Genomic DNA, 27,038 nt, shown 5'->3' with positions numbered 1-27,038 from the left:
AAGCTTTGTTGACTTGATTTTGGTTAGTCACCCAGTCATAACTTTTTCGTTATTTCGTTTTAATTCATAAGTTTTTAATCTTTATAAGTAATAAGTGTTAGAAAAAAATGATTTATTTTATTATGGTCGTCAAAATGCTCACATGGATTTTACATCAGTTAAAATTGTTTTTTTTTATTGAGCATGGAATTAATTATTTTTAAGTTAACACAATCTCCATTATTTTTGTCGAACTTTTTATATTAAAAAACTTATGCTAATCTAATTAGGAATTTTTCAAGCAATGTTAATTAAGAATAAGTCCACAAGTAAATAAAAAAACAGTCATCAACACATTAAAAATAACTTCATCAATTAATAGAAAACTTCTCACTAAAATAATTCCTTACAATATCATAACAAATTTTTTTACCAAATTGTAGATGGAAAAAACAACATAAAAAAATTGTAATTGTTGTAAGAACATGAGTTATTTATTTTAAAAATTAAATAACGCAAGGATGAGGATTTGCCGCTTCCGTTTTCTCAGCAGTTTTTCTTTTTCTTATTATCTTTATTCAAAATATTTTTCTCCATATAATAGTTCTTTCTGAAAAAAGTAAACGCAATTTTGAATGACATTTACTTACCGAAAATTATCATCATTAATGTTCACTGAAGTCTTCACTAAACACGTAACGTTAATTACTTACAAAAAGTTATATTATTTATTTTATTAATTCTGTAATTTAAAAGAAAAATGTCAAGCAGCTAATAATTTATCGGATAAAAAATTAAATAAAAGAGACTCGTTTATCCATAAAAGGAAAGCAATTATTTAAATTGGAAGGTTTGTTACATAGATTTTACACATTAAAAGAATTATTATTATAACCCAAACTCAACAAACTAAACTCACCAACCAAGTAGAAGTCTGACTTAATTAATGAAAAGAGTATTAAACTTCAGTATTTTATGTTTGCATTACGTCAACATTACTACTTCTTAATACGTATTTCCTTAAATGCCACATTGCAAGTTCCATATGATCCTTCTGTCCCTTTGATTTGCCACGTCGCCCTACGGACCACATTTCACAGGTAAATCTTGCCACACCAGATTACGCAGAAATATCATCTTACGGCTACCGTCGAAGCGTGCTCTTCACTCTCTACACACGCGCTTGAGAAAAGACACAGAGACACATTAATATCACACTCTCTTACCTTTTATATACTCCAAAGCCTGGTCCAGGACCAAGCACCAGTATTCCAGCAAAACACAAAGAGAGAGAGGAAGTAGAGAGAGAAAGTGTATTTTAGAGAGAGAAGCAAAAGAGTGTGTGTATTGTGTGTGGAGCTTCTTTCTCACATGGCCTCTATGCCGCTGGGGCCGCAGCAACAGCTTCAACCACCGCAAGTGGCAACTCCGCCGCAACAGCTGCCGCAGGCGGAGAATGACCCTATGCAAGTGGACTCTCGCGACGGCTCTGACGCCGCCTCCAATAAGGTAATTTCCGCTCTCGGCCATTTCCTCAGTGTGCGCAACGGCGCCGTTTATGGTCCTCGGATCGTCATTGATCCGCTGGACATGCCTCCGGACGAACGCAGCTTACTGCGATCTGCTCGTTTCCGGCATTGGTTTTGCTCGTTGGAGGTCGCCGGAATGTTTATAACGTTGCCTTCAAGGAATGGCTTTTACTTTGTTGGCTTATGGAATTGGAAATTTCGTAAGCATGAACATATTGTTCTTGCTATTGTTAATGTTTGGATTTTGCTGCGCTTTCATGGTTGAGCTGAGATCTTAGTGTTGAAAAATTGAAGTTTGAGGAGCTTTCGGTTTGGTGGTCCAGAAAAGAGAAACGGAATGGAGTGAAGTGAAAATGTGGAATCCTGTTCTTTAATAATTTGCGCTTTTTATTTCTTCAAACAAGAGAGAGAGAGAGAGAGAGAGAGAGAGAGAGAGAGAGAGGCGGAGAGAGAGAGAGAGAGTCTGACTAGGCACTTACCCGAACGTCAAGTTGGTTTACCTGAGTTTGTCATCCGACTCCTTGGTTTTTTTCACTTGCAGAGTTTTTTTTTTCAGACACTTAATGGGTTTGAATATATCACAATTTACCTCCCAATTTATTTTTTCATATTTTTCCTAATACAATCAAGGTTTTAAATTATTGATTTTCCTGTATTTCTTTATTATTGCAGTCAATGTGGCCACATTTTCGATTACAATCACTCCAGAAACCTTGAAGTTGCCGTTTAAAACCTTGAGGCTATTGATGTTATATTTTTGTTCAAAAAGGCCAGATTGCTTTCACTTAATCCATAATTTCCCGTGAAATTAAAATGGCTTTAACAATATCATGGATTCTTTTAAAGTTGGTTCTATATTACTTCCTGTATAGTTTTTCTATTAGATGTTGGGTTCCTTACTTAACATGGGGTTTCCTTGAGTTGCTGGTGGATTGTTGATCAAACGATTTATGTTTGCTTCAGGAAATAAGTGTTCTTAGATTCTCTCTCTGTCTTGTCTCATAAATTATATCAATGCATTTTGGCATTTGATGCTTTCTTGTGGACCTTGGTAACCTGATTGAACTTTGCCTGTGCACATACCTTATTACCTTTGAGCTCTTTACACTTTGCCTATCTTCAACTTCGCCCATTTGATTGGTGACGATCTATCCCTATCTATGTTTTTCTAGTATCATATAAAACTTTTAATCAACCACCATTGGTGTAGGTGTCCAAACCAGAGTATTGTCTGCTAAATTGCTGTTTATGTAAAATGTAAATATGTATATATGTCCACTGATGACTTTGTTGAGTCGGGCATAGATTGACTATAGTATGTCCGACCAACTTATACTTGTCTGTCCGTAGTCATATGAGGTTGGCATGTTAAATAGCTGTTTTTAACCTAATTATTGGTGATAATTGCTATTAAGACAATTACATTAAATAACTCCATAAGCAATTACGGATATTGTGTGAAGAAGAGTCTTCTATTCTATTTCTGTATTAAGAAATCTGATTTACCACATTAAATATTTTGTTTACTGGTGTAAATTGCAGGAAATGTCTGCTCCCGTCGCAGAGGGTAATGAGGCACATGGACTCACTGGTCACATAATATCAACCACAATTGGTGGCAAAAATGGTGAACCTAAACGAGTGCGGACATTCTAACCTTTTCATCTTCCAGATTTAATTTTTAAGAATTTCGTTTGTACTGAATATAAACTTGGTAAACCTTTCCCATAAGGATCCATCCAAAATTGTAATACCTTTTGTTAGCTAGAAGTTGGCATATTTCCTCCACTCGCATATTAATTTGTTTTGTTTTTTAAATTTAATTTTTATCTCCCCCTTCTATGAATGATTGTCTTTGGTTCTCATTCTTGGCCTTTAAAGGTACAGTTTTGAATAATTTGGAGTATTTTTTATATATATATATATATATATATATATATCATGGTTAAATAAAATTGAATGCTTAAGATTTACAATAACTTGCATGGGTTTCCATTTCTTTTATTCTTCATAATTTTGAGCTCTAATGGCACTTGCAGACTATCAGTTACATGGCCGAACGTGTTGTTGGCACTGGATCATTTGGAATTGTTTTTCAGGTAAGGATAAGTAAAGGAATATTAACCTTGAGGTGATTATGTTCCTTCTTTGATTTTCACGCTGTTAAGTAATCTCATATTGCTTCAAACTCTTGGGGACCTTAAACAAAGGCAAAGTGCTTGGAGACCGGGGAGGCAGTGGCCATAAAGAAGGTCTTGCAGGACAGGCGATACAAAAATCGGGAACTGCAGTTAATGCGCATGATGGATCACCCAAATGTAGTTTCCCTGAGGCACTGTTTCTTCTCTACAACAAGTCGAGATGAACTTTTTCTGAACTTGGTGATGGAATATGTCCCTGAGACGATCTTCCGTGTTATAAAGCACTACAGTAGTATAAACCAGAGAATTCCCCTGATCTATGTGAAATTATATACATATCAAGTATGAAATTTTTTTCTTTTTGCAGCTTGGTTTCATATGTTCTTGTTCCTTGCTTTTTCTTTGAAATTTTGTAATGTTTTGAGTGGGAATGTGATGTTTAGATCTTTAGGGGACTGGCATATATCCACACCGTACCAGGAGTCTGCCACAGGGATGTAAAGCCTCAAAACCTTTTGGTACGTTGTTCATTTACTATTTTTCCTTAATGATTTCATTCGTTTACTCTGAATCCAATGTCCATTTGTTCTGTAGGTGGATCCAGTCACACATCAAGTCAAGCTTTGCGATTTTGGGAGTGCAAAAGTTCTGGTATGTTGGTATTCTTCCTGTGCATTTTCATTAATTTAAAGATTTAGGCTACCAAGTCAATGCTGGATGTGGAATGTTGGTGCAATACCGTACGTACCTGGATCATACAATTCAAAAAGCTCTTTTAGGATTTGTTCACAAGTGGTGCAGTTTTAATTTTTTATGTTATAATTGACATTTACATAAAAATGTCCACTAACCACTTATGTTGCTATTAAACTGGATCCCAACTCATTAATTTTTCAATAAATAGAAGAAAGGGCATTGGTTGGCATCACATAATTTGATTACAGATATTTGGTCATACAAATTAAGGTATGATCTTAATAATGTATTTCTTGTCAGGTGAAGGGTGAATCAAACATCTCATACATATGTTCACGGTACTATCGTGCCCCAGAACTAATATTTGGTGCGACAGAGTACACAACTTCTATTGATATCTGGTCAGCTGGTTGTGTCCTTGCTGAACTTCTCCTGGGTCAGGTTGTTAAAATTTTAGGCATCTCGTACATAACAAGTTTTTTTAGTTAACTGATAATGTTATCTCGATTTGTTTAACTTTCAAAATATTTCTTTTAGCCTTTGTTCCCGGGAGAAAATCAGGTCGACCAACTTGTTGAAATTATCAAGGTGATGCGTTGTCTATACTGATGTTACCCTGAATTGTATGAATCAAGCTACAGAGATAACTATGGACGTGTTTTCTTGTAGGTTCTTGGCACTCCTACTCGAGAAGAAATTCGATGCATGAACCCTAATTATACAGATTTCAGATTCCCCCATATCAAAGCTCATCCTTGGCACAAGGTAATTGCGGTCCTTGTTACCTCTTCTGTTTATAATAACAGATTTTATGACAGCTTTTTATTTGGGGAACGTGCATTGACTCTTTTGGTGCAATCCATTGTTCAGGTTTTTCACAAGCGAATGCCTCCTGAAGCAATTGACCTTGCATCAAGGCTTCTCCAATATTCACCAAAACTTCGTTACAGTGCAGTAAGTAGGGAAAAACCTTATACCTCCTCCTCCATTGCCATCCTTTCAAGGCACATTTACCACAAAATCATATTAGCATATTGAAAGTCAAAACATCCAACTTTGATATGAAAACTATTTACACCAATATAGAAGTTCCTTTTGTTTGGCATGTTGTTAATTGGTACGATTGCAGTCAGTTTCTGCGATTGAAGTACTTTTGTGGCATGTTTCACAATATCATACGCATTATTCATACATTTTGAAGAAATATTTATAAAAGTAGCATAGTTTTGACTGGTGGCTTCTATTTTAAAGGTGGAAGCATTGGCACATCCTTTCTTTGACGAGCTTCGCGAGCCCAATGCTCGGCTACCAAATGGTCGTTCACTGCCTCCACTTTTTAACTTCAAACAGGAAGTATGTATCTAATTGGTTTCTTTTGCATGGTCTGCACCAATGATCAATACATGTTAATAATTTTGTGATGAACACTGAATGCAGTTAGATGGAGCTCCTCCTGAACTGCTTCCTAAGCTCATCCCGGAGCATGCCAGACGGCAAATCGGTTTTGGCTTGCCGGACACCCAAACTCAAATGTAAAGAGATAGTGAAACATAGAGTCAACCGTTGTAGTGATTAGCGTGAAATACATCAATAGAACAGGGGTCAGTTCCAAAATATGCAAAGTTTTAATCCCGTTGTGAATATATATATATATATATATATATATATATATATATATATATATATATATATATATATATATATATATATATATATATATGTACATGTACTGGATACTCAATGTAACCCCCGACATGGTTATCATGTCTAATGTCTAATATTTCATTCTAGTTTAACCATCCTTCTTCCTTCCATCTCTACACTTTTTTTTCCTCCATATATTAGAAAGTTAGTAGTTCCAAATTATAGTGCTCTTGCCTCCACCTTTGTAGTAATTTGTCTTGAGTTTTGCATAATCATATTTGATGTTGTTTCTGTTGTAAAAGTTGACAAAAGTAGAATAAAGATCACGAACAATATACTTCCTGAGGCGTGTAGATCATTGTCCTTAAGGACTTATCCGCGGTGTATTGTGCAAGCTCCCTAGGATACAACAGGAACTTCTCAGAATTTCTGAGGATCTCAGAACTAGCAAGGATCTCTTAGAGAAAATAAATAAACCCAGAATATTTTAAGGAATAAAAGACAAGAGAGAAAACAAAAGGATAATTAGAGAATGAGAGGAAGAGAAGAGTGTGAAAAGATGTGTCTTTGAAATGGATGAAAGTATTTATAGAGTGAGAAACCAAAGAAGATTGGCCCAAGGCCCAAAGCTAACGGGAAAATCCCATGCCTTACGATCTCCACGTTGCTCTATTTACTGAGTGAATCCCGAGTCTTGTGCATCAAATATATGAACGTTGCACAAAAAGAAACGTTGGCAACCGAGATATTTGGAAGCACGAAAGCTGCAGAGAACGCGCATATTAAAACATGAGATATTTTCCAATATCGAAACTGCTTTTATAACAATCCCCCACATATTGCAAAATATATATACAAACGAAAGAGAAGAAACTATTTTGGGTTTCATAAGATTTATTGCATCAGAGCTGGTATAACAAGCTATATGAACCAGTCCTAGATTGAGAAACTTAACACATAGTGTAGTTGGTATAGCAAGCTATATGAACCAAAGACACTTGAGTGTGTTAGAGGTTTATTAATCACAGTACACCTCCACAATCCTTGCTGTTGTCGTTGTGATGCGCTTACTAGGCCATGCGCGTGCCCGCTATTCATGAGTGCTCTAGAGATCATGCCAAGATCTCATGCAAGCGGCCCCACTTGACACTCATATAGGTGATTTCATGAAGTGTATGCTGCAAATCATACACCACCCGTAAGGGATATGAAGATCATTAAAACTTTGATTAATTACAAAGTTTAACCTCTTTATGCAGTCTCTAGCACTTTCACACACACCATAGGAATGGACATATTTGATTTAAAATAAAATTAGTGCTATCAGAACTAACAAGTGACTTGTTTTTACTCATATGAACCTTATTCATGGGATCTCCAATTACAAAGGTTGGGTTACCATCACTTGTTTGTTTGTTAGTGGCTTAAGTCCCATTCCCCTCGATGTTTCTAAGATCATATTTCTTCCCAAGGGTTTTGTCAGAGGATCGGCTAGATTCCATTCTGACTTCACATAGTCAATGGAAATAGTTCCACTCTTTAGCAGCTGCTTCACCAAATTGTGTCTCAATTGGATATGTCTATTCTTTCCATTGTAATTCTTGTTTTTAGCTATAGTTATTGCCGATTGGCAATCACAGTGTATTGACACCGATGGGGTTGGTTTTATTCCTAGTGGAATGTTTGCTAAGAAGTTTTTCAACCACTCAGCCTCACTTCCAGTCATCTCAAGAGCGACAAACTCAGATTCCATGGTTGATCTTGCAATAATAATTTGTCTGGAAGATCTCCATGTAATCGCACCACCCCCAAGTGTGAATACATAACCACTAGTGGATTTTGTCTCATCTGAATCAGAGATCCAGTTAGCATCACTATACCCTTCTAGTACAGCGGGAAATCCACTATATTCAATGGCATAATCCATTGAACCTCTTAAGTATCTCATAAGCCTGGAAAGTGCATCCCAATGTTCTTGATTTGGACATTGAGTGTACTTACTTAGTCTACCTATTGCATAAGCAATATCGGGTCTAGAAAAGCTCATCAAGTGCAGTAAGCTCCCAATTATCTGGGCATACTGAGGCTGAGATAATGATTCTCCTCTATTTTTCATTAATTTAGAGTTAGCATCATAAGGGGTACTCAAGGGTTTGAAATCATAATACCCAAACTTCTTAAGAAGTTTCTCAATGTATTGTTCTTGGGATAGTAATATACTATCTCCCTTCCTTATGATTTTAACACCTAAAATCACGTTGGCTTCACCCATGTCTTTCATTTCAAAGTTTGATCCTAGAAATAGTTTAGTTCTAGTAACAATCTCATTGCATGTACCAAAAATTAACATGTCATCCACATACAAACATATAATGACACAATCACCATTTTCAAATTTAGAGTACACACATTTATCAGCATCATTAGGTGAAAAATCATCACATAGCAATACATTATCTAGTTTTTCATGCCACTGTTTTGGTGCTTGTTTCAATCCATACAAAGATTTTAAAAGTTTACATACTTTATTCTCTTGACCAGGTACAAGATACCCTTCAGGTTGAGTCATATAAATTTCCTCTTCTAAATCACCATTTATAAAGGCAGTTTTAACATCCATCTGGTGTATCACTAGCTTATGGATTGTTGCTAAGGCTAACAGAACTCGAATAAAGGAAATCCTAGTCATAGGGGCAAAAGTATCAAAGTAATCTATGTTGGGTTTTTGAGTAAAACCTTTTGCTACTAATCTTGCCTTATACTTTTCTATAGATCCATCAGGATGATACTTTTTCTTAAAGATCCACTTACAACCAATGTGTTTTGCTCCTTTAGGCAAATCTACTAAGGTCCAAGTATTATTTTTCTGAATTGATTCAATTTCAGTCTTAATGGCTTTATTCCACTATTTTGCATCAGGAGCACTAATGACTTCTACAAAGTTACTTGGATCATTATCAACTAGATAGGTATAGAAATCATTACCAAATGAAGTTTCCTTCCTCTGTCTTTTACTTCTTCTTAATTCCTCACACATGGCATCACTATTATTATTATTTTCTATAGGTTGAGACGTCTCACTAACCTTTAAAGGAAAAACATGTTCAAAAAACTCAACATTTTTCGTCTCCATTATAGAATTTCTTTCAAGTGTATCACTTTTAAGAACTAGAAACCTATAGGTAGCACTATGTTCAACATAGCCTAAGAACATACAATCAGAGGTTTTAGAGCCTATTTTCCTTTTCTTAGGATCGGGTAACAACACCTTAGCTAGGCACCCCCACACTCTTAAATATTTAAGGTTAGGTTGATAACCTCTCCACAGCTCATACGGAGTTTTACCAGTTTTCTTATGAGGTATTCTATTTTGTAAAAAACACGCAGTAAGCAAGGCTTCTCCCCAAAGGTTATCAGGTGCACTAGAACTAATAAGCATAACATTCATCATCTCCTTAAGAGTTCTATTCTTTCTCTCAGCTACTCCATTAGACTTAGGTGATTATGGTGGGGTTACTTCATGGATGATACCTTCTTTAACACAATAGTCATTAAATAACACATACTCACCACCTCTATCTGATCTAATCCTCTTAATTTTCTTATTTAATTGATTTTCTACTTCTGCTTTATAGGTAAGAAAGACATCAAAGGCTTCATCTTTATGTTTGATTAAGTATACTTTGGTGTATCTAGAATAATCATCTATAAAGGTCACAAAATAATTTTTACCTCCTCTAGACATTGTTTGTTTCAAATCAGCTAGATCAGTATGAATTAACCCTAACAATTCAGTTTGGCGTTCTACAGCAAAACATGTTTTCTTAGTTATTTTAGATTCTACACATATATCACATTTACTACTCTGTTTATCATGCATATTAATTAATCCTAGTTGTTTTAATTTCATAATATAGGAAGAATTTAGATGTCCTAATCTAGCATGCCATATATCATATGAGTCAATAATATAAGCAGAAGAAGATGATTCATTAATATTTTCATAAATGTTAAGTACAAAGAGACCCTGATCACAATATCCCTTCCTCACAAAAACATTATTTTTTGTCATTACAATCTTGTCAGACTCGAATGACACTTTAACCCCCACTTTTCCCAGTAGTGCTACAGAGATTAAATTAGCTCTGATTGATGGCACATGTAGCACATCACTCAAGGCCAGAGTCTTTCTAGATGTGAGTTTGAGAAGAACTTTCCCTTTTCCCAAAACAGGAGTGGTCCTGGAATCACCGAGGTAAACATGTTCTTCTCCATCCCCTACACTAGTGTAAGAGGTAAAAGCACTTCTGTTTGCACAGATATGCCTAGTAGCACCAGAGTCTACCACCCACTTGCTTACATTGGTCATCAGATTTACTTGAGAAACGACCGCAACAATAATTTCATCTCCTTCGACTTCCCACATACGAAGCAATTTCCTTTCTTCTTAAAGGTGGGGTTAGATGTATTGGGGTGAAATTTTCGAAAATTATTTTTCTTATTGTGATCAGGTTTGTGTTCGTACCTTTTTGGAGCAAGTTTGTCTTCTACCATGTTTGCTTTTGCAGACAATGCTTTGGCCCTTACAGTAGCACATTCTTTCCTGTTGGTATCTTCAATAATTATGTGAGTGATCAGCTCTGAAAGTGACATTTGCTTGTGCCTATGTTTTAGTTGTTGCTTGTAATCAGTCCAGGAAGGCGGCAGTTTCTCGATCAGAAGCTCTGAAACAAACTCATATGGAAGAAGAACGTTCTCCGCTTTGATATCTTCGAGTAGCTTGTGGTACTCATTAATTTGCGACTTTATGTCCTTATCTTCAACCATTTCCCAACGATAGTAATTCCCAATGATGAATCTTTGTCTGACTATATCTTCAGCAGTGTATTTGAGAATCAACGAATCCCAAATTTCTTTCGCTTCCTTATAGGAACAGTATACATCGAACAAATCGTTAGAGAGTGCACTAAGTAAAGTATGACGACATACCTTGTTTGCATGAACCCAGTCTTCAACTTGTTTTGAATTTGGAGGGAGACTAGAGTCGGGTTTTGAAGATGAAAGAGTAAAAGCGACTCCGTACATGTCTAAGAGGGTTGACACGCGTTCTTGCCAGTGCCAGAAATTATGACCAGAGAAGACTTCAATTTTTGATACATCCGGGAAAGGTTTCGCGAAGACCGTCTGAGTTCCGGAAACATTATTCTGATTCTCTGGGATTGAGTTATTGTTGTTGTCAGCCATAAGTCCTTAAGATTGTTGTAAAAGCTGACAAAAGTAGAATAAAGATCACGAACAATATACTTCCTGAGGCGTGTAAATCACTGTCCTTAAGGACTTATCCGCGGTGTATTGCGCAAGCCCCTAGGATACAATAAGAACTTCTCAGAATTTCTGAGGATCTTAGAACTAGCAAGGATCTCTTAGAGAGAATAAATAAACCCATAATATTTTAAGGAATAAAAGACAAGAGAGAAAACAAAAGGATGATTAGAGAATGAGAAGAAAAGAAGAGTGTGAAAAGATGTTTCTTTAAAATGGATGAAAGTGCTCTATTTATATAGGGTGAGAAACCAAAGAAGATTGGCCCAAGGCCCAAAGCGAACGGGAAAATCCCATGCCTTACGGTTTCCACGTTGCTCTATTTACTGAGTAAATCCCGAGTCTTGTGTATCAAATATATGAACATTGCACAAAAAGAAACGTTAGCGGCCGAGATATTTGAAAGCACGAAAGAATGTGCATATTAAAACATGAGATATTTTGCAATATCAAATCTGCATAATGTTTTATAATATCTTTTTGTGCGAATCTAAAATAACAAAAAACCAAAACAAAAAAGACTTTTCATTATAACTATTCATTCGTTTTCTCTTCTGTTTCACTTTTAACTTCATTTTTTTATTTGTTTATTACATTTTTAATTTTTTTTTAAATATTGTACTGTTTTCTCTTTGAAAAATATTTGACATTTTGGTACCATTGAAAAATATATAGTGCATATTAAATGTGTCCTAATAATAAAACAATCAGATAACTAAAATTACTAATGAAAACGATACATCAATAATCTTAATAATAATATTTTAAGAAAAAGTATTTGATCAATATTTATTTAAAAAAATAAAAAGGAGATTAAGAAGTTGGGTTTTTAATAACAATATTCTTAATGTGTAAAAATAAATAAATTAGGGGATGAACCAGGGTTGGAAAACGGCACTTCTTAACAAAGATGAGAACATTGATTGAGAAATATTTTTATTACTGTGGTATTTCTGGTAATATTGTTTTTTTAATTTTATTTCTTAAATAATAACACATCTCTCCGAAAAAAAAAACAATACACAGATTTAACTAAGAATACTTTAAATAAAAATGTATTATAATAATATTACACAAATATGTATAAAATAATCACAATATAATAAGGACAAATAAGATTATTTAGTGTAATTATATAATAGATTTATTGAAATTTATATTCATTATAACGCGGCAGATAACAAAATTTAGTATTGTATTTGTTAAACATGTTTATTAATTTTATGATAAACAAAATTAAGTTTTAAATGTTTGATAAATTTGAGAATCTTTAGTTGAAATCCAAATAAGTTTTAAAAATTATATATTCTTCAATTGAGTTGTTTAATTTTTCTGTTAAGGAAAGACTTGCCAATTATCTTACTTAACTATCACTACAAGTTATTTTATCATTTTATGATTTTACTTTTTTGTTGCACTTTTTGTGTTTTTGATTTTATAAATTAAATATAAATGTTGATATAATGATTAAATACGGACGAATTAGATTAAAAGACATTTGAATTTGATTTGTATAGTAGGTTTAATTTATTTATTGAATTAATTAATTATTTAAACCTGGATCTGGATATTTAGAGAGAGTGACTATAGTCTACAATAACATTTTCATTTTCTTGATTTTGGTTATTACGGTCGGTTGCATTTTTTCAATGTTTTTGTTTTATATTTCCAAATTGGTAAATTCTTAAGTTAATTGTACAAAAGTAACATTAAAGATAGAATATAATTAATATGTCCTTAGCTGTGCATATCCATATTTTTGGAAACCAAAATAATACACTAAAGAATTACATATTTTATAGTTATCACACTTTCTAAATGTTTAAGAACGTATTAGATGCATGTATAAATTGTATTCTTTTATTATTTTCTTTATCAGTATAGATTATAAAAGTACAAAGTTTTTTCAAAAGTTATTAGAATAACGTTCAGACATAGGAAAATATTATAGAAATGTTTCTTTAAATCTTTTATGCTATGCTCATCGATACAAGCTATCTTTGTAAAAACACATAGCATTTGACTTCATACCAAGATGCTATCTACTTAAGAGAAAGTCAATGCATCTGAGTAACAATTTTTTTTTTAAATAATTTTATATAAAGAGGATTGCATGATATGAGAAGAAAAGAAGAATATGTTCTGAATTTTGAAGTGTTATTTTCTCTCAAGCTTTCTTCGTCTAGCACTCTTAATGAAAAGAAAATTTTTTATTACAGGTCTTCAGATTTCTTCATATAGAGAGGAATGGTAGGGACACGAAGTCCTAGCCGTTGGACTATTTTTTCCTAGATGCGAAGTAAATTAACCTTATGAGTTGTAGGGTGATAACCCATACGTTTATGACTCTACATAGCATAAATACTAGTATACGTGTGCCTTTAAAGTGAAATCCTATGTTAAAGGTATATATCCGAATAATTGAGTTTAATGTCAATTGTTTATGTGTGTTTATATGAGTTATTGAATTTAATCCATGTTTAACTTAAATCTAATAAAATCTAATAGTCTTATGATATTTCTTTTTACAGTAGTTTACCTTTTTTTTCTTTTATGTTTTGTTGTTTTGCAATAATCACTTTGTAATGTAAGTATATGGTGAGTTAAATAATAATATGCTTTTGGACGAAGACAATGATGCATTAGAATAGTTATATAATTCTGTTTAGAGATATTTTATAGGAGTTATTTTATTTTGAATAATTCACGTAATTTTTCGTTTGTGTACGTAAATGTATTATATTATTATGATTATTAAGACGGATAATTATACTAATATTATATATTATTATGTTCTCTGTCTATTTATTTATATGATCAAATTTTATAATATTTTATATAATAATTTTATATTATTATATTGGATGTTACATATATGCGATATTAAATAAAGGAAATACTAAAATCATAAACTTTATTGAAGTATTCTTAACACATATTAGAATGCCTAAACAATGAAAGCTTCACTGTTGGAGTTTGTGAAAAATCATGTCATTTATTCGAACCTTGAAAAGGTGGAAGATTTACTTTGAAAAGTTGATGGAATCATTGATAATATGTCTAGTGTTATGAGGTGGTGACTGACCATGATGATTTGAACGGTGTGAACTACCTTCAGCTGGAACAGGTCCTTTGGGAAGTTGATGGAATCTTATACTTTGATAACCTTTGAGAACACGTTCATTGTTGGAGTAGGCTGAAACATGCTGTGCTGCTGGAACGTTTTCTTTGGGAAGTTCATGAAACCTTGTATTACCTTTGCCTAGATTTCTGGAAAATATAGCATTTGTAATTGCTACATTCCATAGAAGAAACAGTACCAAAAGAGAGTTTAATCTCATGATTTGAATCAGATACGAAGTTTCTACTATCTTACCGTTTGTTTGTGTGAATGAAGTATTTGTTTCGATTCAAATTTATAGACTCAAACAGGTATTCAATGTCATGATTTATATTAATCATGTTAAAATATGAATAATAATATACAGTTGCATCCTGATAATAGTGACAAATATTTTTTAAAATAAAGGTTGATAATTAATTACAGTAATATTATACCATAAAAAAATTAATATTATGCATCTTTAAAATAGAAAATCATAAATAATAAGATATTTGACAATTTTATCTAATTCAAACATACAAAGTTATCACATTATTAATGAGTTCTTATGTGTGATATGTTTAGTTTCTTCACCTTAATAAACATTATTGTATACCTAATGTTCTTCAATTAATATTCATTTAAAACGTAATTAAGAGAAAATTAAAAATTATAAAAATTCGAAGTTTTTGAAATATTTTGTTACATTACAATCAAATTAGGTATAAGTTTCTTGAGAAAAATTTACTTTTCTGAGAACCATGAATAGAATAGAGAGAAAGATAGTTTGGCAAACTCTTCTAAATCATCCTTTTCAAAATTCAAGAAAAATAGTTATACTTAAAACTTTTTTTCATAAATTTAAGTATTTTCAGGTCAGATTCTATCAAATTTTTATTGTTTATTAGGTGTTAACGTTTTTCAAGTATTTTAATTGAATTTCAATAATTTAAACCCTTTATTCATTAGACTTGTTCCGTCATTTTATATTCTCATATAAAGATATTTTATAGTTAATATAAATGATAGTGATTATTATAAAAGAACTAATGACTTATAGTTCATGGATCACAATATTATTTAATATTAATTATAAAATATAACATTTATTTAAAGAGTGGGTCACGCAATTAGTAGATCTTCTTGGGAGTAGGAGGGTCCCTACAGTGGGAGGACGAGCACTGGACGTACCCTCTCTAATAGCTTTTGTCACTGCTTTACGCCAAGCGGCAATCTTGGTGAAGGCACTTGTATCAACGTTATGGGAAGTCATGTTATTTGAAATAAAACACAAAATTTAACAAAGTTAAAAATGACACATATAACTCGTAAAACAACTGAAATCTTACCAAATAATTTATCAGAGAGCGTAAGTCAACCTCTACATGTTCTCATCCAATAGAATGAACCTTTGCTCGGCCGTCATATGTATAATACTTTCATCGATCGACTTTCTTTGTTACTATATGTTTGAAATTCGGATTTTACTGAACCGAAAACAAACAGGTTTGAAAAAATATTTTAGGAGTCGTTATCATAATTTATTCTGGAAAAATTGTGAAAAATCATAAAATAAAAACGTGATTTATGAAAATTAGATTTTAGATTCGGGAATCGGTTACGCGTGGAATGTATTAGCACCTTAGTGTGCTTGTCTAAAAGCACTACCTTTAATTAAATGTATAAAATTGACGTGATTTTTCAAAATATTTAATTTTCCCTACAAGTAATAATATAAAGAAACTATTAAGAAACAAAAAAAAAATATTTCTTTGTTTTATGAACCGACAAGGATTGACCTTGTTCCTACGTATATCCATTTATGATGAACAATAAGAGATTACATAGTTCTTTATCTAGAAAAAAGTTTGTGAATTTGTTTGAAAATTATTATTGATTGTTTGAGATTTTTGAAAAGTGAACCCGACTACGATTGACCTTGCTCCTACCTATCACCATTTACGAAAAGGTTTGGTTTAACAAAATTGACATTTTTTGGTTTTAAAGATTTTTAATTTTTTTATATTTCAAGAATGGTGAAAAAAAGGAAAGAAATATGATTTTAAAAAAAACATTATTTGTGTGTAGTAAAAAAATAAAACCTTTAGAAAAAAAAACCTTTCAAATTACAATAAAAAGAGAAAAAAAATGATACAGAGGTAACATACCTTTTTAGCTTTTAGTACTCCCCTAGTTCTTCTTTGGTAGTTTCTATTGACAGAGTTCCTCTAGCGTGAAAACTTATTTTTTCCTGTATACTCTCTCTCACTCTTTCTATCTCTATTATTTCAGAGTATCTCTCTATTTTTCCACTAAAAAAAATTGTTATTTAGTGGAGGTTTGTTTTTTTCGATTTGCAGGGGTTTTGACCCTCCGCAAAGTAATTTCTGAAGGTTTTTCAAACTGCCGCAGTTTGAGTCGCCACAACTTATCTGCCAGGGTTTTTTGCGACCCCTGGTATTACGTTCAATTTGCAGAGGTTTTTCAGCAGAGGGTATAAACCTCTTCTATTACTGACTATTATTTTGTGAGAATTTTTAACCTCCTTTATTTTCAAGTATTTAATTACAAAAAACACCTGTATTTTTTACACTATTTTTTGAGATTAATATATGCTATTTAATTTGACAATTATCCTGTAGAAGTTGTAGCCTCTCTCATTTGTATTATTTAGTTGCTAATATTATTTAATTTATGTAGGTGTTTATATTTTTAGGTCAAAAATATTTATTTGTAACAATATTAAAACATTAATGTAACAAAAGGCATTACAAATTCATATAATTCCAATGTGAAAATCATCATAATAATAACATAAAAGCAATTTAAAATAAAACTCATCCTTACAACTTAATGAATAAGTACTCAAAATCCATAATAAACTAGATATAGTTTTATCCGAAAAAAATATCTTAAACTCCTAAATGTTATTTCCATCATATGATTGTCTTGAATCCCAAGGAGACCATGACTCATTTGCATTATAAGCTTTCTGAAACAATAAAAATAATAATTAATAAAATAAACAATGATATATTTTCATGGAAATTTAGAACTTCCTAAATTCAATTACATGTGCTCACAGAAGCATTATATATGTTTGAATAGTTAGTGTTATTTGAGAAGAAATGGAAGAGAGATTGCATAGAAGAAGTGGAGCAGTTTGGGTTGTTAGTGATAGTATAAAAACTGAAAAGAGTGACAGGGAGAGAAAGGTGAAAATTGATGTTTGGATTGTAGTATTGATGAGAGAACTTATTGCAGTAAACGGTGGAAGGATAGAAAGGGGAAAGGGGGGCATATGGCAGATTACTCAATCATAATTATACTTATACAATTTTGCACTGGGAAACAACAAAAGCGAGAAACAAAAGCCAAGATATGTTTACAATACATGGTGACCGTCGTCTAATAATCTCCAAAAGTATACAGATAACAATGAAAAATTTTAAAAAATTTTAAAAAATTCAATGCATGACGCTTCTATCATGTTTGTTCATATTTCTCATCATTATTTAAATAATTAACTAGTTAATCCATTAAAGACTATTATACAGAAACCATTTATCAATTTAGTTCATTATTTATTGGACTTCACCAAGATTTCTATATGTTATGACTTCACATTTTCAGAATCCATATTAACAAAGAATAATATGAAAAGATAAAAAATTGTACTGAAAAAGATATCAAATATTGTAAAGAACATTAATTAAACAATACAAATTACATAGAGAGAAACTATAAGAAAGTTAGGGAGAGGAATGGAGGTGCGTGAATTGTTTCTAAGAAAGAGAGAAGAGATCATGTCTCTCAAATCTTTATGTCACAAATAATTGTGTTGTCCATCTCTGTTCTGTTCCACATTGACACTATTGCAGAGATTGTTTGTTTGGAATAAACATTACTCATTTCTCAGAGTTGAGGATTAGAAATAATGAAGTTGATCATTTCAAGGTTATGTCGATAAAAAGCTTCAACCAATATAAATTAAGATTGGAACGCTGAGGAAGCTAGTGTTGACTAGTAGGACAATCTCTGATTTTTTAAAGTAGGATTAAGAGACTCCATGCATCAGTTTTACAGGAAAAAGGAAAAACACAGGGTTTGTGTCATTACATGGAAACAACTTTTAAAGGAAAAATTAGATACATGGATAGAAATTGTCTTCCTGTAGCTAAGGAAGTTGGATAACACTTAACTGTTTTCCAATGAATTCATTCCTTTCCCCCTCCCCTAACAAGAAAAAAAATCAACATTACTCCTTCAAACTTCCAGCAAAGCTTGAAAGTAGGATAAAAGACAAGTAAAAGAGTAGCAGAACCCGAGTGATTTTTTGAAAGAAAATCAATAAATAGACAATGTAACCGAAGAAAGTATGGTGTGAGGAAAATTGAGGCCATCTCCTCAAGTAACATCATTCCAGTATACTGCACCAAAACAAAAAATACAAGAGCATGCAAAGTATATTCAACTTAGTTCAAAATTTATAGCGGGAACAAAATATAAAGGAAGAGAAAACAAAAGAAAAAATATATTATTATTTGAGGAGGTTATAAACCTCTCTTGTAAACTATTAAAACTCCCGCAAAATAACCCTCTCTAAATAACTTTTCTTTTATAGTGTTTCCTTCTCTTTTTTCTATGACAAAGTGCGTATTTGTATACACACATTGTAATATTATGGTAATCTGACCTTAATTGTGAATTAATTGATAATGAACATAATAGAGAAAGAAATTGTCTTGGTTGTAAAGAAAACAAATCAAATAATATTCAAAACATTCATTCAATTATTGATAGAAAATTTTGTTCATTTTTAAAATCATATTTTTCTGGGTTAAATATATTTTTAGTCCCTATCAAACGATTTTGTTTTTAGTCCCTCTTTCAAAGTAAGGTACTTTTTGGTCCTTCATCTTTAGGAAACCATAATTTTTAATCCTCAAAAACCAGCGGCGTTAAAAAGAAGCTGAGCTGGATAACTGTGGAGTGTCACGTCATATTTTTTTCTGACACTGAGTCAATTTGTCCCTTACCGTACGATAATGCCGAATGGTATTGTCAATGGTCGAACGGTATTGGTAAGGCCGAATGATTATGATGACTGAATGACTGAACGATATTGGTGGTGATCAAACGGTATTGTTAATGACCGAACGGTATTGGTAATGACCGAATGGTTATGATGACTGAATGACCGAATGGTATTGGTGGTGACCGAACGGTATTGGTGGTGACCGAATGGTTGTGATGACTGAATGGTGATGGTGACTGAACGGTGATTGTGACTGAAAGAATGGTGATGGTGATTGAACAGTGAGGGTCAGATTGACTCAGTGTGAGAAAAAAGATGACGTGACACTCCACCGTTAGCCAGCTCAGCTTCTTTTTAACGCCGTTGGTTTTTGAGGACGAAAAATTATGTTTTCCTAAAGGAGAAGGACTAAAAAGTACCTTAGTTTGAAAGAGGGACTAAAAACAAAATCGTTTAATAGTTTAGTGACAAAAAACATATTTAACCCTATTTTTCGTTTTAAAAAGAAACTAACATTTGCCCCTCTTTATTTAAATTTTGCTAGATAACATGAACCTTAGAGCTTTTGTGTTATCATATTATAAGCCAAATAAAGATAAAAACATTAATTTCGTTCGAGTCTGAAGAGAAGGAAAAAGATTACCTCGAAGCGTACCTGGTAAAAAGTGTAGCAAACTAATGGATCTGGCCGAAGAGGTGCGTGGAACCCGTGGAGGGTGTGTCACCTTTGATTTCGCTTAAGAGTTGAACATACCCTATGGATTTCGCTGGAGAGGTGTGTGAACCTCATGGAGTGGGTACCACCTTTGATTTTGATTAGGAGGTGTACTTACCCTATGAATTTCGTTGAAGAGGTGTATGAACCTCGTGGAGGGGGTATCACCTTTGATTTCACTTAGGACGTGTACTTACCCTATGAACTTCACTAGAGAGGTGTCTGAACCTTGTGGAGGGGGTATCACCTTTGATTTCGCTTAGGAGGTGTACTTGCCTTATAAATTTCGCTGGAGAGGTGTATGAACCTCGTGAGGGGGTATCACCTTTGATTTCGCTTAGGAGGTGTACTTACCCTATGAATTTTGCTAGAGAGGTGTATGAACCTCGTGGAGTAGGTATCACCTTTGATTTCGCTTAAGAAGTGTACTTACCCTATGGATTTCGCTGGAGAGGTGTGTGAACCTCGTGGAGGGGGTATCACCTTTGATTTTGCTTAAGAGGTTTACTGACCTTATAAATTTCGCTAAAGAGGTGTATGAACCTCGTGGAGGGGGTACCACCTTTGGTTTCACTTAGGAGGTGTATTTATCCTATAAATTTCGCTAGAGAGGTGTGTGAACCTCGTGGAGGGGGTACCACCTTTGATTTCGCTTAGGATGTGTACTTACCCTATGAATTTTGCTGAAGGGTATGTGAACCCTGTGGAGGGGGTATCACCTTTGATTTCGGTTAGGAGATGTACTTACCCTATAAATTTTGCTGCAGAGGTGTGCCTCGTGGAGGGAGTATCACCTTTGATTTCGCTTAGGAGGTGTACTTTCCCTATGAATTTTACTGGAGATGTGTATGAACCTCGTGGAGGACGGGTATCACCTTTGATTTCGCTTAGGAGGTGTACTTACTCTATGAATTTCGTTGAAGAGGTGTGTGAACCTCGTGAAGGGGGTATCACCTTTAATTTCACTTAGGAGGTTTACTTACCCTATGAATTTCGCTGGAGAGGTGTGTGAACCTCGTGGAGGGGGTATCATCTTTGATTTCTCTTAGGAGGTGTACTTAGCCTATGAATTTCGCTAGAGAGGTGTATGAACCTCATGAAGGGGCCATCACCTTTGATTTCGCTTAGGAGGTCTACTTACCCTATGGATTTTGTTGGAGAGGTGTACGAACCTCGTGAAATTTGCAAGAGAGGCGCACAGACCTCGTGAATTGAACTTTTTTTTTGAAATTGTTTGGGTGGTAGTGTGGAAAACTTGGCTTGGGTGCCAGTGTGAAAACTAGACTTTGGGCTGTCAGTGTGGAAAACTAGGCTTTGGTGTCAGAATGAAAACTGAACTTTAGTGCCAGGATGAAAACTGGGCTTTGGCTTGTGATGAGTGCATATTTATGCCCACATTTATGCTTGAAAATTAAATTTTTGATGGGATAATTGTGCTTGAATGATTGATTTAAAGAGGATTTGTGATGATTTGATATATTGTGTTTGGAATTAAAAGGGACTTAAAAAGTGATTTTAATTGCATAAATTATTCTTGGAAATTCTTACGTTTATTTGTGCAGCTGAGAATATAAGTTTTGTTGGTCCAAATGGCAATTCAAGGCCCAAAATCAGATTTTATTTGGAAAATTCAGAACGGGCTAAAGTGCATATAGAAGAAATTTCAGGGCATTTGTGCAATTTTTGAAAGTCAGAAAATCTAAAAGCTAAAATTCAGTTGTTGAATTTAATTTGGGAATATCAACAAAAAATATCTTCCAAATAATTTTATCATTATCTAAATCTTTTAGTTATTTGGAAGATATAGGATATAAGATAATTGAGTTAATGTCTATCAAATATTCTTTAAAACTGATTTAATCTAATGAATATTTGAAAGATATAATATATCCTATCTTATCAACAAACTATTCAGAGTCCAAGCCCAATCAAGCCTATATAAAGAGACCCAAGGGAGGCAGAAAAAGGGACTTCACTTCATATTTTCATTCTCTCATACTCCTCTCACTTTTCTTTCATCTTGTATTGATCAACTCCATTCATGGAGAGCTAAGCATCTAGGGCTATTATGCTGTAATTCCATTATGGATTCTGAGGTTAGATTGATGTAATACGATTGTTTCTTTTGATTATTGATTTAAGTTGTTCTTTCTCTATGTCTTTCATCTCTCTATCTTGTTAAAAGTAAAGATTTTTGCATCATAATGTGTTTGAATCTACATGCATATTGATTATATGAGTTCTAGGGTTTAATTGAGAATTTACTTTGATTTAATTTAGGAACTTTCATATGATTAAATGATTTTTACTATCAATTGAGAATGTACTTTGGTTGATTAGTAATAATTTCAACTATAATCAATTGAGAATTTACTTTGATTGATTAGCTTTTAATTTGGTTAGGAGATTTAAGAATAAACATGATTAAACACAATAAAATTTGATTGAGAATGTACTTTGGTTGAATTTATTGTGAATAATCTAGAAAGGTTTTGCATTTGATTGAGAATTTACTTTGGTTAAATGCATGATCGCCCTCAAATTAATTAAGAATGTACTTTAATTAATTTGAAACTTGAATAATAATCAATTGAACAATTATCTGTGAATAACCGATGATGAATCTATCTTGGAAAAGTAGTGGAATTAGCCTATTTCATCATAACTGTTTTTAAGTTTCTTATTTATTCTTTAAACATTCTTAAACCATTACTTTTATTCATAAGCATTGCATAACATTCATAGGAGTCAGATATTAGAAAGCAATTCCGTGTTCGTTGGGAGACGACTCAGGGTTACGTTAACCCTATCTACTTTCTTAAATACTACTTGACAATACTGAAGTTGCCTTGAAAAGTACTATTAATTTGATAGCTTCAACGACAACCTATCAGCGTGTCATTCCTCATATATCCTTCAAAGGAAATGTAATATGCGAATATCAATATGAAATACGACACACCAAAAAGATGTTGGTGTTTGGAGAAAATTGAGTATGAATGTTGATAATGCTAATTCTTACCATTATCTAACCATCAATTTAGTAGCAATATCAACTCTTTTCTCACTTGTAACTTACTTAATCTTCTCTTTTATCTTAGTTTTATAAATAATCGTGTTTTGGGCTACATTGATATAAATTCATCACTAATCCCCTTATTTTGTAGCTAATAATGTGCTTGTAAGAATGTCCAACAATGTATAGAGCTAAACCAACCACAAGAAGCAAGCAGATCTGTAGAAAAAGAGAAAAAGAGAAAAAGATGCAGTGCAGAAAAATCAGGCTGAGGGCCCTTAGTTCAGGGGCTGAGCACCACCTACACAAATTGCTAGAATCTGATCTCTAGTGTGTTTGCGTTGAGCGCCCCTTAGCAGAGGGCACTGAACGCCATTTTGCTGTCAGAATTTCTAGTCTATTCCATTCTTAAGTGTCTTCAAGCACCAAAGTCCAAACTTGTATAGTTGAAATTTTATCTTCTTCGCACTTGTTTGTCAATTAATGTGATGATCTTGATTCTATATGAGTTTTTAATAGTGCAATTAACTAGTATTACATGAGTCTCTTGGGAAACGAAACTTGGTCTTACCATTTTATATTACTTGAACGATTTGGTACACTTGCCAATCAGTTAACAAATGTCAAAGGTGCCCCAGGTTTTAGGCATGAGTTTCGTTCAATATAGGGCACGAGTATGGAAAGGATTTACTGAAAAAGGATTACCCCAAATGGTTTGGTTTTCTTTTGCATTCTTCTGGCTAGTAAGGGAGTTCTCAAATAGCACAAGTGAGAACAACTTTGGCAAGACAAATATGCCCTAGTCTATGGGTAGTGTTAGTGTTTGTTAGAGCCAATCTCTTTTACTTTTGGGGAAGGCTAGAGAATGAGTGTTTTCAAGCAATGCGCACACACATATCTCAATAGAAAATGCTATTAATTATTTAAAATATTTGATCACAAAAATGTATGATAATAAATTACTCAAAATGTAATAATTTCCTTTCTTTTTGTGAAATGAAAAATGATAAAACTTTTCTTGAGAAATATTTTTCCTTGTACTTTCCTCTTTTTGCATTCACTTTTTTTTTTGAGAAACTATGTATGACAACGGGGCCTAATGAGCTTAAAAACTGTTCTTGTTACAGTGAATGAAAATCTTCAAAAATTAAGTTTGTCATTTTCAATTTTCCTTTGTGTTTTGAAATTTTGATTTTTTTTTGAAAAAAACATTTATTTATTTTTCATACCCCAAAATGATATTTTATTGATGAAGTATGTCAACCTGACTTGTTTAAGGGAAGTTGAAAGAATTTTTTATTTTATTTTTAAGACTCAAAATAGGTTATAAAGAATGATATTTTTTTGATGAAGAAGCATGTCCACACATTATATCATGATCGCTTTATTTTCCAAACTCTTAACTTAAAGGAAAAGCAAAGTTCAAATGCGATAAGTTGCCTCTGTTTTTTTATTCATTCTTATTTTTTTGTGTGCTAAAATTGCTTGCGATAACTTTAAGATAGTGTCCCTTGTAAATTGATTTTTTATGGATAAAATGGATGATGGAAATTGTTGAAGAAGGAAATTATTGTTGTGATTTCAAATCATAAAGGCTTCAAAATAATGATGAAGTTTTATTTTGCCTTATTTATTTATTCATTAAAGCATGACATTTTTGTTTTTTGTTTTTGTTTTTAAAAAACGTGACACATTTATTGTTATGTATAAAGAAAATGAAGGGAAAATGATAAAATATTGCAAATGCATATGATGTATGAGGATGCCTATGCCAAATAATGATCAAAAGACAACATGTTTTTTTTATGCTTTTAAGGTAGGTCCGATGTCTTAAGATCTAAGCATTGTATATGCAATCTCATAGGGATGGCTTCCTAAACCTAAAATCAAGTGATGAGAGGGTCGCACCTCCCAACAAAAGTTGTGCATAAAAGAATGCAGTATAGTACTAGGAAGTGACTCCTAGGTCGTCTCTCAAGGACCAAATTGGGTTCAGTCTCAGATCTAAACACTTAGGGGGGGTTTGAAAGTGTTTTTGTGCTTGCAATTGCCGAAATTAAAACGGGAAATTAAATACAACTGAATATAAGTGGAAACATTAAAGCAAATGAAAACATTGAATCGAACAGTAGAAGCATCAGTAAAAGCAAACCGAAATTGAAACAACACTTGAAAACAAGATAAACAGTAAATTGCAACATATCAAAATAAAAAAAACACTTAACTAAAAATACGCCAATCCTTTTTAAATGCCACCGTGTGTGATTTTCCTATTTCTCCAATTAAAATGAATGCAGCATGCTTCCCTTTCCAATCCATCATGTGTGCCTAATTTTTAAAGAAAGAAAATAAATCCCTTGACGTGACCGTCCTCTTCATTATCTCATCACTTTCTCCTTCCTTAAAAGAAAAAAAAATCCTAATCCTAATATCTAAAAACAATTAAAACAGAGAGCTCCTTCCCATGTGCACACCTTACTCTAAAATAACAAAATAACAAAATGAATCATTCTAGAAATTCATCCTCCACCCGAAAACGTGCTGCACCTCTCTTCCCGAAACTGCATCACCGTGTGCTTATCATTTTAAAAGAAAGATAAACCATGCTCCTGCTACTAATCTATGAAATCACCGCATCCTATTCTTTAAAAAAATGAGATGAAAGCATTGTTCTTTTCCAATTGAAATTAGCACATGTGCCTCCGTGCAAGCAGTAAAAAGAAAACGAGAGCTTCTATTCTTCTATGAAAAATGAATGGAACGTGTGTTTCCTCCATAAATTTCATGAACTAAATGAAAATAAAATAGCCAATGAGTAATCCGGAACTTCAAATTAACATGGAGTTTTCATTCATTTCTTTCCAAAACAGCGTTGCACACTTCTCTTCTCTTTTCCACAGAAAAGTTCTCCGAAAAACAAGTGCCCCCTGGCGGCTGGCTCCTCCACACTTCAGACCGAGACACCCACTGTAACAGCCTCCCCTCCGCTTCCAGAAAACTCAAAAAATATAAGTGCCCTCCTCTTTGGTAAATCACCGTGTGCGTTCATTCTCTCGGTAGTTCTCCCTCTCTTTCTACAGTGGCGGCTAGAGCCCTAGACCATCCAGCCCCTGGCCCGTAACCTTCCATCCAAGCGTGCTACAATATAAAGTGAAGACCCATGACCCTTTGCTTACTGCCATTCACCCTATTCTCCAATACTCACCCCTCCAAGCTGGACCGCGTCTGCTGGCCATGATGGCAGCAAATTGCTGGACGCCACCACCTTTTTAATAATGAAGCACCCCTAAAAAAATGAAATCCACACCTCTCTCACTTAGTTTAAAGTATATTTGATGTGACATTTTCTTTTGACCTCCAAATGTCCCAAATTGTATTTTCAAAATTTTCCTACAATCCAAAATGAAAATAATAAGCTCAAATATTCCAAATTAATTAAAATAAAAATTTCCGATCAAATTGAGCACAATTAGGAAAAAGGGGAAAATACTAGACATTTAAGTACAATTCCCTGATTAATTCTAGCACACTAAACTAAGTGAAGTGAATAAAATATTGACTCATCATCAAGGCAACCAGAGCTATGGTCCTTTTCACAACATTTTCCACAACAGTTGAGACACAACTAGGTGTGAAATTGCATGTGAAGAGAACAGACACCAACTAGTAGTTCAAACATGACAACTCTACGCAACCCCTCTAATTCTATGTTACGCACAGACCTAGATATATGGTTTCACTCATGATATGCACAGTAATAATGATTCCAATAATAATAAAAATGAATATAAATAAATTATCAAAATGAATAAAGATCAATCATATATATAAATAAAGGGAAAAACAATAAAATAA

The 27,038-nt window shown here is 33.2% G+C and overlaps 2 protein-coding genes across 2 annotated transcripts; one reads left to right on the top strand and one right to left on the bottom strand.

Annotated features, from left to right (window-relative positions):
* The first annotated feature begins 1,230 nt into the window (after window positions 1–1,230).
* Window positions 1,231–6,159, top strand: LOC124842274 (shaggy-related protein kinase eta-like). The gene is made up of 12 exons (XM_047318720.2): window positions 1,231–1,488; window positions 3,051–3,149; window positions 3,548–3,607; window positions 3,719–3,991; window positions 4,093–4,167; window positions 4,244–4,300; window positions 4,646–4,786; window positions 4,883–4,933; window positions 5,015–5,110; window positions 5,216–5,299; window positions 5,597–5,698; window positions 5,783–6,159. The coding sequence occupies exons 1-12, from the start codon at window positions 1,351–1,353 to the stop codon at window positions 5,879–5,881; spliced, it is 1,275 nt and encodes a 424-aa protein (XP_047174676.1). The 5' UTR covers window positions 1,231–1,350; the 3' UTR covers window positions 5,882–6,159.
* Window positions 6,160–10,363: 4,204 nt separating this feature from the next.
* LOC148196704 (uncharacterized) lies at window positions 10,364–11,094 on the bottom strand. The gene has a single exon (XM_088093495.1). The coding sequence runs from the start codon at window positions 11,072–11,074 to the stop codon at window positions 10,364–10,366; it is 711 nt and encodes a 236-aa protein (XP_087949621.1). The 5' UTR covers window positions 11,075–11,094.
* Between the last annotated feature and the right edge of the window lie 15,944 nt (window positions 11,095–27,038).

Source organism: Vigna umbellata, chromosome 6 (assembly GCF_029865625.1).
Source record: "Vigna umbellata cultivar VRB3 chromosome 6, Vumbellata_1.0, whole genome shotgun sequence".
Lineage (NCBI taxonomy): Eukaryota > Viridiplantae > Streptophyta > Magnoliopsida > Fabales > Fabaceae > Vigna > Vigna umbellata.
The sequence above is the reverse complement of the archived record's forward strand: the minus strand, read 5'-3'. Positions and strand labels throughout refer to the sequence as shown.

Coding starts and splice junctions, on each gene's coding strand:
- LOC124842274 (XM_047318720.2), top strand. CDS start 1,351: ATGGCCTCTATGCCGCTGGGGCCGCAGCAACAGCTTCAACCACCGCAA. Junction 4,934..5,014: donor AACTTGTTGAAATTATCAAG/GTGATGCGTTGT, acceptor GTTTTCTTGTAG/GTTCTTGGCACTCCTACTCG. Junction 5,699..5,782: donor TTTTTAACTTCAAACAGGAA/GTATGTATCTAA, acceptor CACTGAATGCAG/TTAGATGGAGCTCCTCCTGA.
- LOC148196704 (XM_088093495.1), bottom strand. CDS start 11,074: ATGTACGGAGTCGCTTTTACTCTTTCATCTTCAAAACCCGACTCTAGT.